This window comes from Trichoderma virens, assembly GCF_000170995.1.
Source record: "Trichoderma virens Gv29-8 chromosome Unknown TRIVIscaffold_85, whole genome shotgun sequence".
NCBI lineage: Eukaryota > Fungi > Ascomycota > Sordariomycetes > Hypocreales > Hypocreaceae > Trichoderma > Trichoderma virens.
The window spans coordinates 920133-932244 of record NW_014013664.1 but is presented as its reverse complement, the minus strand read 5'-3'; the positions used below and the strand labels follow the sequence as shown (position 1 = coordinate 932244).

Sequence of the window (12112 nt, the reverse complement as noted above, 5' to 3'; positions counted from 1 at the left end):
CGCTTTAGGGAAAGAGTGTCGTCGAGAGTCGAGGCGATTGTCGATCAGAGGGGAGTAGAAAAGACGTGTTTATTTTTTTTGGGGGGTGTAATGCGCGTAGCTGGTGTCCGGCACAGCCGAAGGGAGAACGAGTGAAGAGAGAAAAAGAAAAAGAAAGGAAAAGCGACGGCGACAGAGGTGGTTTCGCGAGGGTCGCCGAGTCGTCAAGAGAGGATTGAAAGAAAGGAAAAAGTGGCGGATGTCGGTGCAAGATGGAGAAATGGATTGAAGGGGGAGAAAAGGAAAACGGCGCCGGGCGAGATGGTGGAGTTGGTGCGACGGGGTTCCAAGGTTGGCAGAAAAATACAGCACAGTCAGTACAGGCAGTACAGGCAGTACGGGCAGTGCTGGTGAGGTACAAGAACTGGCAGCACAGGCGTGGGTGCAGATCCGCCGGGACAGAATTCCTAGGGACGGCGCTTGCGACGATGAATAAGTTGAGGTGAGATCAAATGCAAAGGAGACGAGGTGGCGATGCGAGAAACACGAACAGGGCTGGGCTGGGCTGGGCTGGGCTGGGCTGGACTAGCTGCGAACCTGTCGAGTTGCTGGATTCGAGGGAACAGGAACAGGAACAGGAACAGGGAGACGAGCGAGGATTGCAGTACTAGCCAGCACGACGATTGGAGTTAGCACTGCAATGCAACCACTGCAGAGGAGAGTTGAGGCCCTGTAAGGTACATGTACCCGTGCCCTGTGCGCGCGCTGAGGCTCCAGGTCAGCAATCAATCAGGTACCTCAATGCATTGATAGCTGGCGTGTACCTCAATGTAAGATACGGGAGGAGTCGGTGGCCCCTAGCGCTTCGCAGCCGGGATGTGGCTAGGCCTGGCGATTGGTGCTAGGCTAGTGCCCAGTAATATGCGGTGCTGTACAGTGCTTTGCAGGATGCAATGGTGTCGTATCGAGTGGCTCGGCTGTGCGAAATGAAAGGTTCAAGCATGCAAGCTGCGGGATTGATGTGATTGACTGGACTGGCTGGAGGGCGGAGGCTGAGCAGGTACTTGGTGTTACGTACAGGCTGAAGCTGAAGATGTACTAACCCACGGCAGCTCTTTAATACTGTGAACTGCTAAAGCTGATTGATATTTGAACATGGATTGATTGATGCTGCAAAATAGAAGAGGACCTATCACGAGACGGTGTGCGTTTCTTCCATCTCTACCTACTGTAGCTACCCAATCTCAAAAACAGTAATTCTTACATCAATCTTTTCTTCTCACATGTACGCTCCTGATTGCGCGCCAACGGGAATAAACTCGGGACAGGAATGGTAGATACTACTAAGGTAGGCAGCAAAAGCTCTTGCGGCCGTTGCCTTTCCAAGGAATGCACTCCATGATGCTTCAAGTGACAATTTATTTCACTACTCTGCCATCTGTCGTCATTTGCTTCTCCACCACTTTTTGGATCCGCCGCCATTTCATGTCACGTAGCGAAACGCCGGGAACAAGAAGCCGTGGCAATCATTGGTCTTGAAAAGGTTCACGCACGGCTCTGGCAGAATGTACAAGCAAGCACATTGTTTGTGCAAAAAGTGTCATGTGAAGGGCCCAGCACGGATGAATTACAGGCATCAATCAATACCAGCGAGTAATCATGGGGCCGTGTCAGCGAGTCCCTTCCGCTCTTCCGGCAGTGATTATTTTCTCTCTTTTTTTTTCTTTTCTCTCATTTTCCCGTGTTTTTCTCACCAATCGGGCGCTGACCATGGCGATGGTCTGAGATTCGGCGGCGTGTCTCGCGCCAGCACTAACACGCTCACGATAGGTGGTGACCCTGGCCTTGGAAAATGCAGGGGAGTCGTGCGCTCCTCCACAACGAGTTTCATGCTTCATATGCCCCACTCAACACGGGCCAGCCTTGCAAACATTGATGGTTAACGGCTTGCCGGAAAGAATTGCTTTGCGAGGCCAGCCAATGCCTACGAGTGCAGTGCTTGTACAGTACGAGTACTGAGTGGATGGCGTATCTAGAAGCTGCCCGTGTTTTGAATCTGAGCCTCAGCTACACAGGTAGACGCCTGTACACGGATGGTCCGTACTTGTGAAGCCGTCAACCTGCTTGATGGCATCGATTGACTGGCGCATCTCTTTTGCGGCTCGTCAGCGCTCCACTTCTCTTTCGACTCGACACGCGCGGCGGATGTCGTGCATCTTTCTCCTCACTTGGGCATGTTCCAGTGCTGTCACGGAACCGCACTACGGAGCAGATCTGCATGAGGCTGTCGTCTTATCCGGCTTGTGTTCCGGTTTGCAGGCGCTTGGCCTGGAGCAGTACGTGTATTAGATCCAGGGCGATCTGTGATTCTAGGTCTCGACAGCCTGTAAGTTGATATCTCAACTGCATCATATAGTTGTAGGTCTGACGTAGGGAGCTCAATTCATATCGAAGCAAGAGATGAAGAGGATCCTGACGCTGTTACTTCAGTTCTTACAAAAAAACCAGTACCAAGGATCTGGGTACAAGTACCACATTGCTATTGTAAGTTACAGAATCAAGATGGAGAGTCTCGCAGATTAGCATACAGGGCCATCCTTGGCGAGATTCAAGCTATTGACGGTTCGTACTCCGTATACGAGTACTTGTACATAGACAACCATGTAAGAGCTATTGAGCAGAAGTACTCCGTACTCCAGGGCTCTCTGCTGAATAGTGATGGTTCTGTCAGCACTATTGATCTCAATATTCGAATACAATGGTATATCCAAAACCCCCAATTTAGCATGTGAGAAAACGACGGAGCCAAAATGGGGACTTTTTCATATTGAAAGAGAAAAAAAAAAAAATTACTTTTAAATCTCAAAAACTCTCCCCCACAGGCAACAAAAGGCTCTAAAATCTGTAACATGGAAATTGAAACTCGCGAGTCCCCATCAAACCCCTGACTAGGCCCGGTTTTGATCCATTTGGCGGCCTCTTTTAGCCTGGCACCACGGATCCCGAGAGTACGTATCACCATGCCGTCCGTCATTGGCTATTGTCAGGCACGTGTAGAGTGGGACTTTTCAGAATATGGCCCTTTGACAATGGGATTGCCGGGAGTTGGCCTGCTCGAAACCAAGACGCCACAGAAGGCCGGCAGTGACAGCTTTTGCTGGGCTGAATATGAATCTCGGCCTTTTTTTGAGCGACTAGCTGCATGGATTCTGGATTTGAGGGTGTTCTCACGCGACCTTGGAGTTGGTCACGAGTGAAATGTTTGAGCCAGCTGGGAGTAGCCGTTGCGTAGAGCATCTTTCTGATAGGTTCCCTCGTGCCATACGAGCGCCATCGGTACTGTATCATTTTCGATTCTTCTGAGTTGCTGAAACGCGGGGACCAAGAACCCGGAGGTTGACGCACCGCGAGTTTGAACCAGTCTTGAGATTTACTCTCCATGACGACTAGTGACATACAATCGGAGTGTTTCCGTTGGATTATCTGCTTCCTTACGGTGGTATATCGAAATTGGCGGGTTGGTGTAGTTCTCGTAAGCGGGAATTTTAAGTTCTTTGAGCTGTCTAAGCTGGCCAAGATCTCCTCACCATCGGCTTCAGGTTACGTGAAACCGGGGGAAGTGGCAGCATCTAATCTAACACGGGGTATCTGTCTTTCATCATGCGTTTCTCTTCATTTCCGGCGTCATATCCCAACAAGCCACCAGGTGCCTAGGTCAGTTCGATCATCTCTATAGCAAACACCCACAACTGCGGCATCTCGGAGACACTGTCTTCCGCCCACCTCTAGCACCATGGCTAGGTCGAGTGAGGAATTTGGTTCGGATTCCAGTGAGGCTGTTGGTCGCAATGCCTCTGAATAACCTCATTGACAAAATCTTGCTGTAAAAAGCAAACCGTAGTTGGACACCAACATCGAAATCCCCCCTAATTGAGGAGGGTGACTTGAGTCTCCAGAATTGAATGTCATGCGCTGCAACGGCGCAATCAGCTCACTCTTCTTGCTTCTCCTCTTCGATTATCCGCTCTCTTCTTCTCACTTCACGCTCCACCCTCTGGATTTTGCCCTCGGTGTGCGCTAATACTTGAGAGTTCACCACCGCCCCGTTTTCATACCATGATCGTACAAGCGCCTCGCTTCTGCTTCGGAGAGCGGAAATCTCGGCAGCTTGCGCGAGCTGTGTAGCCTCGATGGCTTTCATGCGTTGGGTGAGCGAGATCAGACTCGCACTGGCAGAGGACTCTGGGATGGGGATGTCCTTGACGGCGGTGAGGGCGGAGAGCGTAGCGGGGAAAGACGAGGCGGCGGAGAGGACGATGGATTGGACAGCCTCCGAGTCGAGTTGGGAGGGAGGCTGAGAGGGAGGAGGAGCGTGGAAGAGATCTGGATTTGACTTGTCTAGGCGAGCGAAAAGGGTTAGAAGACGTTGCGCTTATAAGAGGACGATGCTTCGGTGGACTGGGCTGAACTGACAGATCTTGAGAAGCTCCGCATAGACACGGATTTGAGAAATCATTCTTCCAAATCGCCGTTCTAAGGCGTCCATCTTCGCGAGGGCAGCGTCATGCTGGTTCTGGCTGGAGAAGGGTGAGGCAGTGGTGCCATAGAGGAGATGCTCGATCCGCAGGAGGCGCGATTCGAGGAGAGAGATGGTCGCGAGCGTGGTTTTGTCGAGGGGATCGTCCATTTCCACCGACATTTTGCGTATTGGCAGGCGCCAGCCTTTGAGGATGAGGGCGGTAAGCGCTTTGCGTTTGCCCTGTGGTTTGCGAGTTGCGATTGAGTGAAGAATGCGAAGCTGGTTGCACTATGACGCTTTGGAGCAGCTTTCGGGTTGAAGCTGCATGTGCGTTCGCGGACTAGTGCCGTGTGCTGTGATTCGCTGGATTTTGGAGTGCTCCAACTGCACGCTCTTGAATATTCAGTGGTTAGGTAGCAGGGGGTACAAGCGGCATCCATCGGTTGCACATCCACTACAGCATAAGCTATCCATTATTATCAACCACGTCATATAAAGGAGGCTGTTATCCTATTAACTAAGCTCTTGTACGACTATGTAAGCCCTCAGGTCATGAAACAGCCTCTGCGTTGTAAGTGCCTCTGCGTTACCTACATATTAGTAGTGGTGATAATCGCCAAGTTGCTGTGTAACTCTGCATCACAGCACACGTGCCTCTTAGACGCCCTGTTTCTGCCGAGAGACGGGCTGATGTGCGCAAAGTGCTACACTGAATCAAATGCTACCACGGAGAGAGTATAGATCGCCACAAGCAGCCTGTTTATAAAGTGCCCATTAGGCATAGTTGCTATGTACATGCTATTGATGCCATGCATTGTGCGCTGGACCGTGAATTTCAACCACACCATACTAGACTAACTCGAGGCCAAGACAGGCACTGAGTGCAGTAGCATCTGTGCCTGGAGTGGACCCTTTACGGGAGAAGCGTGCACTACCTGTAACACAAAGCACAGCATGAGTAAAAACCAACAACCCGAGCCATTGAGCGACGACAAAGCAAATACTGCATATACTGGGTGCCAATTATCTACCACTACTCTCTGCCCTGTTGTTTTCAGCGGCAGAGGCATCGGAAAGAATACGGAGTGGCGCAATCGCGATAAGATGTGGCCATGTGCCCCATGCCTCGTGATTGGCTGCGGATGCCGGCCGTTTGGGTCCGGAGGCGCCCCCCGCTGTAAAATGCAGTCACTGTCCGAGACGCCAGGCCAGCACAGCGCTTTCTGCCAGGGCGCTGACGATTAGACCCCCCCGGTCAGGGCCAATTTGGCAGCGGGCATCACAATCTTCAACCTCACCTCACCTGGCAGCCAGCCGCCGCTCGTTCGCCATCCTCCCTCCGACACTCGCTATCCATACAAACCCGCAGCGCCGCCCTCCAGGCCGTCCCTGTTGTTTGTCGCACGACGTCTACCCTCTGCGATACCCGGAAATTGGCATCGACAGCTGGTCACCCGACCAACTTCCGGCTGAGCACCAGCCAGAGGGTTGCTACATTAGGACCGTTGGGCAGCGCGTCTGCCCGCCGAGCAAGCCGTATCGAGACCGGCTATGACGAACTACCAAAGCATCTCAGATAGGGCCGCCTCTCCTGGGGGCTCCAGCAACATGGCAAGGTGAGCCGGAGGGCTTCGGTTGTGCGCATTGGAATCATTGACGGACTGACTGACTGACTTCTCTTTTCACGTTATAGATCACGACGCCGAGCCGGTAAAGATGGCCATGGCGGACAGGCTAGCATGGGCAGCAGCGTCGTTAATCTGCTGAATACAAGTTCGCGACCCCTGCCCTCGATTGCGACATCTTTGAACGGCTGCTAACTTGGCTGCGCAGTTGTTGGAGCTGGCACACTTGCCATGCCATCGGTCTTGTCGCACATGGGAATTATGCTGGGAACTCTCCTTATCATCTGGTCTGGATTCACTTCTGCGTTCGGCCTCTACCTCCAGTCCCGATGCGCGCGTTATCTCGACCGCGGAACGTCCTCCTTCTTCGCCCTGTCCCAGTTGACGTATCCAAATGCATCCGTCATCTTCGATGCGGCCATCGCCATCAAGTGCTTCGGTGTTGGAGTTTCATACATGATCATCATTGGCGACCTTATGCCCGGAGTGGCCTTGGGCTTCAACAGCAACGCGGACAAGATTCCCTATCTGGTGGACCGGAATTTTTGGATCACTGCTTTTATGCTCCTGGTTATCCCTCTGAGTTTTCTAAAGCGACTCGACTCACTCAAATATACTAGCATAGTCGCTTTGGTATCGATTGGATATCTCATTATTCTAGTCATCTATCACTTTTCCGTGGACCCCCATGCCGATCCAAGCAACATCCGAGTCATTCAATGGGCTGGAGCCGTCGAGACCCTCAGCGCGCTGCCTGTGGTTGTTTTCGCCTATACTTGTCACCAGAACGTATGATCGAGCTCACTTCAACTTCCACTGTTGTTCAAGTCGCTGACTCTTTTTAGATGTTCTCCATCATCAACGAGATCAAGGACAATTCCCCACCCAGCATTGTGCGAGTCGTAGGATCTAGCATTGGGTCTGCAGCATCCATCTATGTCTTGGTGGCCATTACTGGATACATCACTTTTGGTAATTCCATTGTTGGAAACATTGTATCCATGTGTAAGAATCACCTGTCATCACACAGTGAGCGCCTAGTACTGACATGACATCTTCTAGACCCCACCGGAGTCGCCTCTACAATTGGAAAAGCAGCAATCGTTGTCCTCGTCCTATTTTCCATTCCTTTACAGGTCCATCCTTGTCGTGCCTCTCTCGATGCCGTCTTCAACTGGCGACCCAGCAGGGGAAACTCAAGCGGCGGCCGTGCTGGCTCCCCTCTACTGAACTCGTCATCGGCACAGCGTGGTGACCACGGCAGCACTGCACCAATGTCTGATCTCAGATTTGCCCTCATTACTACGATTATTCTAACTCTAGCTTACATCACTGCTCTCTCAGTCAGCAGCCTTGACCGTGTTCTTGCCTTTGTCGGTAGCACGGGATCTACATCCATTAGCTTCATTCTACCTGGTCTATTCTATTATAAAATTAGCGATCCCGAAAGTGTCCACCATCAGCGCTTAGCCAAAGAGGACGACGATATGGATGGCTCTGACGATTCTGACGTTGAGGACTCCGGAGCGCTTGCCCAGAGCACCCACAGCATTCGCAGTGCAGCCAGTGCCGCTAGCAATCGGAGCGGAAGTGCCCTGCGCTGGCGTAGAAAGTGGCGATGGGATTTGGAGCATGTCGACAACGGCCTTTTACGAAAGATGGCTCTGGCCCTAGCGATTTACGGCATGGTCGTGATGGTGGTTTGCTTGGTTATGAACATTTTCTTCATTACGGCTGCCCACTAAGAATGATTTGACATAAAGTTATCGTTTTGCGGAGACACCAGCAGAAAGAGTGCCACTCAGTCTTTCTTTTTGGAGAGGCGTTTTTTTTTGGTCTTACAACATACCACAGAGCTTATTGACACGCGTGGAGTTTAGACAAGGGTGGTTTACGGCGTTGATTTCTTTCTTTTCATTTTTCTTTTGGAAACGTGGGTATACCGATGACGAGAGATGTTGTTTGACGAAAAGCCCTGCAGCGAGTTGTATAGTCATCCTTTTGTGATGCACAGGGTTTATGATATCGAAGCGCTATTACGTCCCAGCGGGGGTGGAAATATGTTGTGGCATGAGTCATTAAAGAGAGAGGGAGAGATGGATATCCTTAGAATGATATGAGCACTATTAGTAGCAGGGTATAGAATCATTTCAACAGATCAATACAGATGCCTCTAGCCTTTTATTGAACCAGCTGTTACAGCATTGTACCTCTCATCTTGATATTAAATTTAACCTCTATACAGATGCGTATATCATGGTTTTAGACCAAAGAGCCGTACCATTTACGAGCAGAACAGATATGCACAGCACACACCTCACTTGACCGATTTCAAGTCAGATGCGATTTGAGCCAGCTTCATATAGTTGAAACAAGCTTGTTGTGGTATTTGCCCCTCTATATCAAACCCATACCAACGCCGTTGAAATGCCCAAATCACATATCATACAATCATCCGCACTCCAATTTTCACATCTTCACGTTTTCCTTTGACCATCACAGATCCTTTACCGAATCCTCACATCGCCCGCCTTTACACTGCCCTTGGATTCGTCTGCCTTTGGAGCAAAGTCCCTCTTTGGTAGAATGCCCACCATGGATAGTAGTCGCCATGCCGTGTCAGTGGGCTGAGCACCAACACCAATCCAGTATCGTGCGCGCTGAGAGTCAAGCTTGATGTCCTTGTGCAGTTTGCCAGAGTTGTCATAGGGGTCGGGCTTGGGGACAGGATCGTATGTGCCAATGACTTCGAGAGGACGAGAGTTGCGCGCAGTACTACAGGAAAAAAAAAAAAAAAAAAGAGTGTCAGTCAATTGCAGACATGAGCTGATGCATGCCAGGTGGGGGTTTCAACTCAATTGGCTGCGCACGTACCGAGCATGAGCCACGACAATGTTGTAGAATGGGGAGTTTCGGCGCCCAAATCGGGCGAGACGGATTTTAACGACCATGGCGTATGGCGAGGTGAGGGTTGGCCTGAATGGGAGAGAGCGAAATCTGGTAAAATGCGATTGGCCTCGAAAGATTGGTCGGCAATGGTGTTTTGGAGTTGGCTAGAATATTTTGGACCGGAGTTGCAGTTTAGCCGTCCCTGCCAATCAGAGCCAGTGTATGGAGTCGCAGGACCCGGAAACCGCTGACATCACGCTGGTGTTATAAACGGCAGTCGCTAAGCTCCAACGACATCATACATCCGAGACGCCTCGGTCGCAGGATTTTGGCCGTTGTTCGCATCCTTGTTTGACCTCTGGCGCATAATCTGCCTTTACAAGAGCATCTCGACATTCGCCCCTGCACAACTCACAATGGCTATCAAGGTTCTCTCACGCTCCGTCTTGTGGCTGAAGCTTACAGCGCTAACCGTGTTGCGCAGACTCTCGGCGCAAAGGCTGCAGCGGCTCTGGACCAGGAGCTTATGAGCACTGGCGCCTTCTCTATTGACCAACTCATGGAGCTTGCCGGGCTGGCAGTGTCACAAGCAGGTCAGCATGCTCACCTGATGGGAAGCTACAGAATTGACTGCCCGATACTAAGAGGCCGCCGCTAGTCTATCGTGTCCAGCCCTTGGAGAGAGGCCCAAGAGTTCTTGTGGCCTGTGGACCTGGAAATAATGGTATTTCCCATGCCTATATCCCTTCCCCCTCAGATTGCAAATATCTGACTGTCATCCCTAGGCGGAGACGGCCTTGTTGCCGCACGACATCTATTCTACTATGGTTACAAGCCAACAATCTTTTACCCCAAGAGAAGCAAGAATGAACTTTATCAGGTGAGTGGGCATTCTCAGTTTGTTCAACTTTGGCCACACTTGTATACCATTGAACATGCGAGGACAAGCGATATTCGGCATTTATTTGTTTATCAACTTGTGCTTCTGGGCATCTTCTTTGGGTTCACAAGGAGCAGGCGTTGCTGAAGGATGCTTCTCTTTGATATTCGGAATGTGTCGTGGATCAAAAATTGTCGATGGGTTCACTTGTCCTCCGCCCTGATTCATCTTTCTTTGCCTCTCTATCTCTCTGAAATTTCAACTCCTCGCGAGTTCTCTCTCTGAATGTTTGGAGGGTGGTTAACCAATGGCTCGTAGCGATTGGCTAAGCAACTCGAGGATCTCGAGATTCCGTTCGTCGATGATTTCCCTACCGCCATGAAATCGACGGACCATATAGTGGATGCGATATTCGGTTTGTGCCGTGTACTTTGCACACCTAGACAAAGTTCTCGATGATTGACCCTTGCTCTAGGTTTTAGTTTTTCAGGCGAAGTTCGGGAGCCATTTCCGGCCGTGATCAAATCTCTCCAGGAGACCATAATACCTGTCACCTCAGTGGATGCACCGTCGTCATGGGATATCGAAAACGGCCCTCCTAAGACAGGATTAGGTAGCTCTTTTATGCCCACGGCTCTTGTCAGCCTCACGGCCCCTAAGCCATTGGTCAATCACTTTACTGGCCGGCACTTTGTTGGTGGACGGTACGTACCTCTTTGTTTCATGCTCGAGTCATCTTCATCAGAGCCAGCCAACTGACCAGTGGTGACAGATTCGTGTCTCCATCTATTGCCAAGAAGTATAACTTCGACGTGCCCCCCTACCAAGGTGTTGACCAAATTGTCGAGATAGGACCGTCCGAGCAGAAGCTCTGATTTGATTCAGGGGTCAGTCCAATTCCAAAGCGTTCCGAGTGTGCTGTCTTTGTCGTGGCTTTCTGTGTTTTCTTTTGTTTCGGCTGCACCTGGCAGTCTCTCCTTGTTTGTAATTGAGCTAGTCGTTACATTACTTGACAGCCACCTCTCAGGCTGTTTGGACAAACGGGACTCGGACATCCGCCTTCACGCATTTCCTCGCTTATGATCGTCACCCCCTGAGGGCAGTCGCTTGAAGGTGGCCGGGAATCCGGACAAAGAGCAGCAAAGATGAGGTATTCTTTCCCGCAAACTGGGCATTCAGCCGTATGCGCCGTGCACATTTATCTGAAGTAGAATTTCCCGTCAAGCACTCTTGACGACGGAGATCAAAAGATGGTCAGGGGTAGGGCGAATTCCTTGTGTTGACAACATGGGAGAGGCGATTCTGTATCTTGCTTCTGAAAGTGCCCGACGGAAATGGCAAAATGGCAAGATGTATTACCGGGAATACAACTTGAAAGTTGAACTTGCCAGCGGGCAAACAATCTCCCCAAGAAGACGGCCGGACCTGAAGATTTAGGGAAGATCAACACAAGATGTGGCTTCAGGCAGGCAGGAGGGAGGCTCCTATCCGAATGGAGACAGCTACCAACCGTTGCCACTGCCCGGTTCCTAGCCACAGCGGACTGGGGGGGAGTGGACAGGCGGGTTTGTAGCGGCCTTGTCCCTCCGTGGCTGCTTCAGGGATTCACCGGGAGATGGCACACAATTGGCCTGTGAGAGACACAGGCAATTGCAACAGCGAAGAAGAGCCATTTTGACAGATAAAATCGCGTGCACCACCGCATTTCTTTGTGCTGGCTTGAGCCATGTGTGATCCGATTCGCATTGGGCACAGCAACAGAAAGCCCCGGAGCAAATGCTCCAGCTAGACGTGATAGGCCGAAGCAGCAGGCCGCGCTTACAAAACCGAGGCGAGCCCCAAGGACGGTCCGCTTTTTCTAGAATTACCTTTCAGGAACTTTTCGTCCATCTCACTTATGTTTACTGAGGTCTGGTGGAAAGGCCCAGTTCTGGGGCCCGCTGCCTGGCTTGCCTGGAATCTGCTGCCCACCCTGACGGCTGGACGAAGTATTGTGGCTGAAATTTGCCTTGGGACCCTGCAGTCCCTGGGCTAACCTGCCATGTAGATCAAGGTATCGGCTTTGCCTCCTGTTGATACTATTGGCTTCATTTTGTCACCCATGGCGTTTACCCGCAGCTAGCACCGGGACATGACTGAAGGGGGTGTGAGTGAGGCGCGCCCAGACGGCCCAGACGCCCTCCTGGTTGTCATTGGACTCGGAAGACTTTCCGATGGACA

The 12112-nt window shown here is 51.2% G+C and overlaps 5 protein-coding genes across 5 annotated transcripts; 2 read left to right on the top strand and 3 right to left on the bottom strand.

The window, feature by feature from the left end:
- Positions 1 to 3970: 3970 nt before the first annotated feature.
- TRIVIDRAFT_44111 (uncharacterized protein) lies at positions 3971 to 4666 on the bottom strand (the record flags this gene model as incomplete). Its single annotated transcript, XM_014097644.1, has 2 exons — positions 3971 to 4377; positions 4453 to 4666. 2 exons carry the CDS (start codon positions 4664 to 4666, stop codon positions 3971 to 3973), a joined length of 621 nt encoding a protein of 206 aa, XP_013953119.1.
- A 1440-nt stretch (positions 4667 to 6106) lies between these two features.
- On the top strand, positions 6107 to 8310 carry TRIVIDRAFT_80721 (uncharacterized protein; the record flags this gene model as incomplete). The annotated part of the gene is made up of 5 exons (XM_014097643.1): positions 6107 to 6114; positions 6192 to 6271; positions 6332 to 6912; positions 6969 to 7128; positions 7186 to 8310. The coding sequence occupies 5 exons, from the start codon at positions 6107 to 6109 to the stop codon at positions 7866 to 7868; spliced, it is 1512 nt and encodes a 503-aa protein (XP_013953118.1).
- Positions 8311 to 8630: 320 nt separating this feature from the next.
- On the bottom strand, positions 8631 to 9074 carry TRIVIDRAFT_57726 (uncharacterized protein; the record flags this gene model as incomplete). Its single annotated transcript, XM_014097642.1, has 2 exons — positions 8631 to 8898; positions 8998 to 9074. The coding sequence occupies 2 exons, from the start codon at positions 9072 to 9074 to the stop codon at positions 8631 to 8633; spliced, it is 345 nt and encodes a 114-aa protein (XP_013953117.1).
- TRIVIDRAFT_193985 (uncharacterized protein) lies at positions 9073 to 10767 on the top strand (the record flags this gene model as incomplete). Its single annotated transcript, XM_014097641.1, has 7 exons — positions 9073 to 9077; positions 9544 to 9605; positions 9671 to 9736; positions 9798 to 9892; positions 10211 to 10307; positions 10368 to 10596; positions 10665 to 10767. 7 exons carry the CDS (start codon positions 9073 to 9075, stop codon positions 10765 to 10767), a joined length of 657 nt encoding a protein of 218 aa, XP_013953116.1.
- A 34-nt stretch (positions 10768 to 10801) lies between these two features.
- TRIVIDRAFT_172553 (uncharacterized protein) lies at positions 10802 to 11522 on the bottom strand (the record flags this gene model as incomplete). Its single annotated transcript, XM_014097640.1, has 1 exon — positions 10802 to 11522. The coding sequence occupies one exon, from the start codon at positions 11088 to 11090 to the stop codon at positions 10893 to 10895; it is 198 nt and encodes a 65-aa protein (XP_013953115.1).
- Positions 11523 to 12112: the final 590 nt, after the last annotated feature.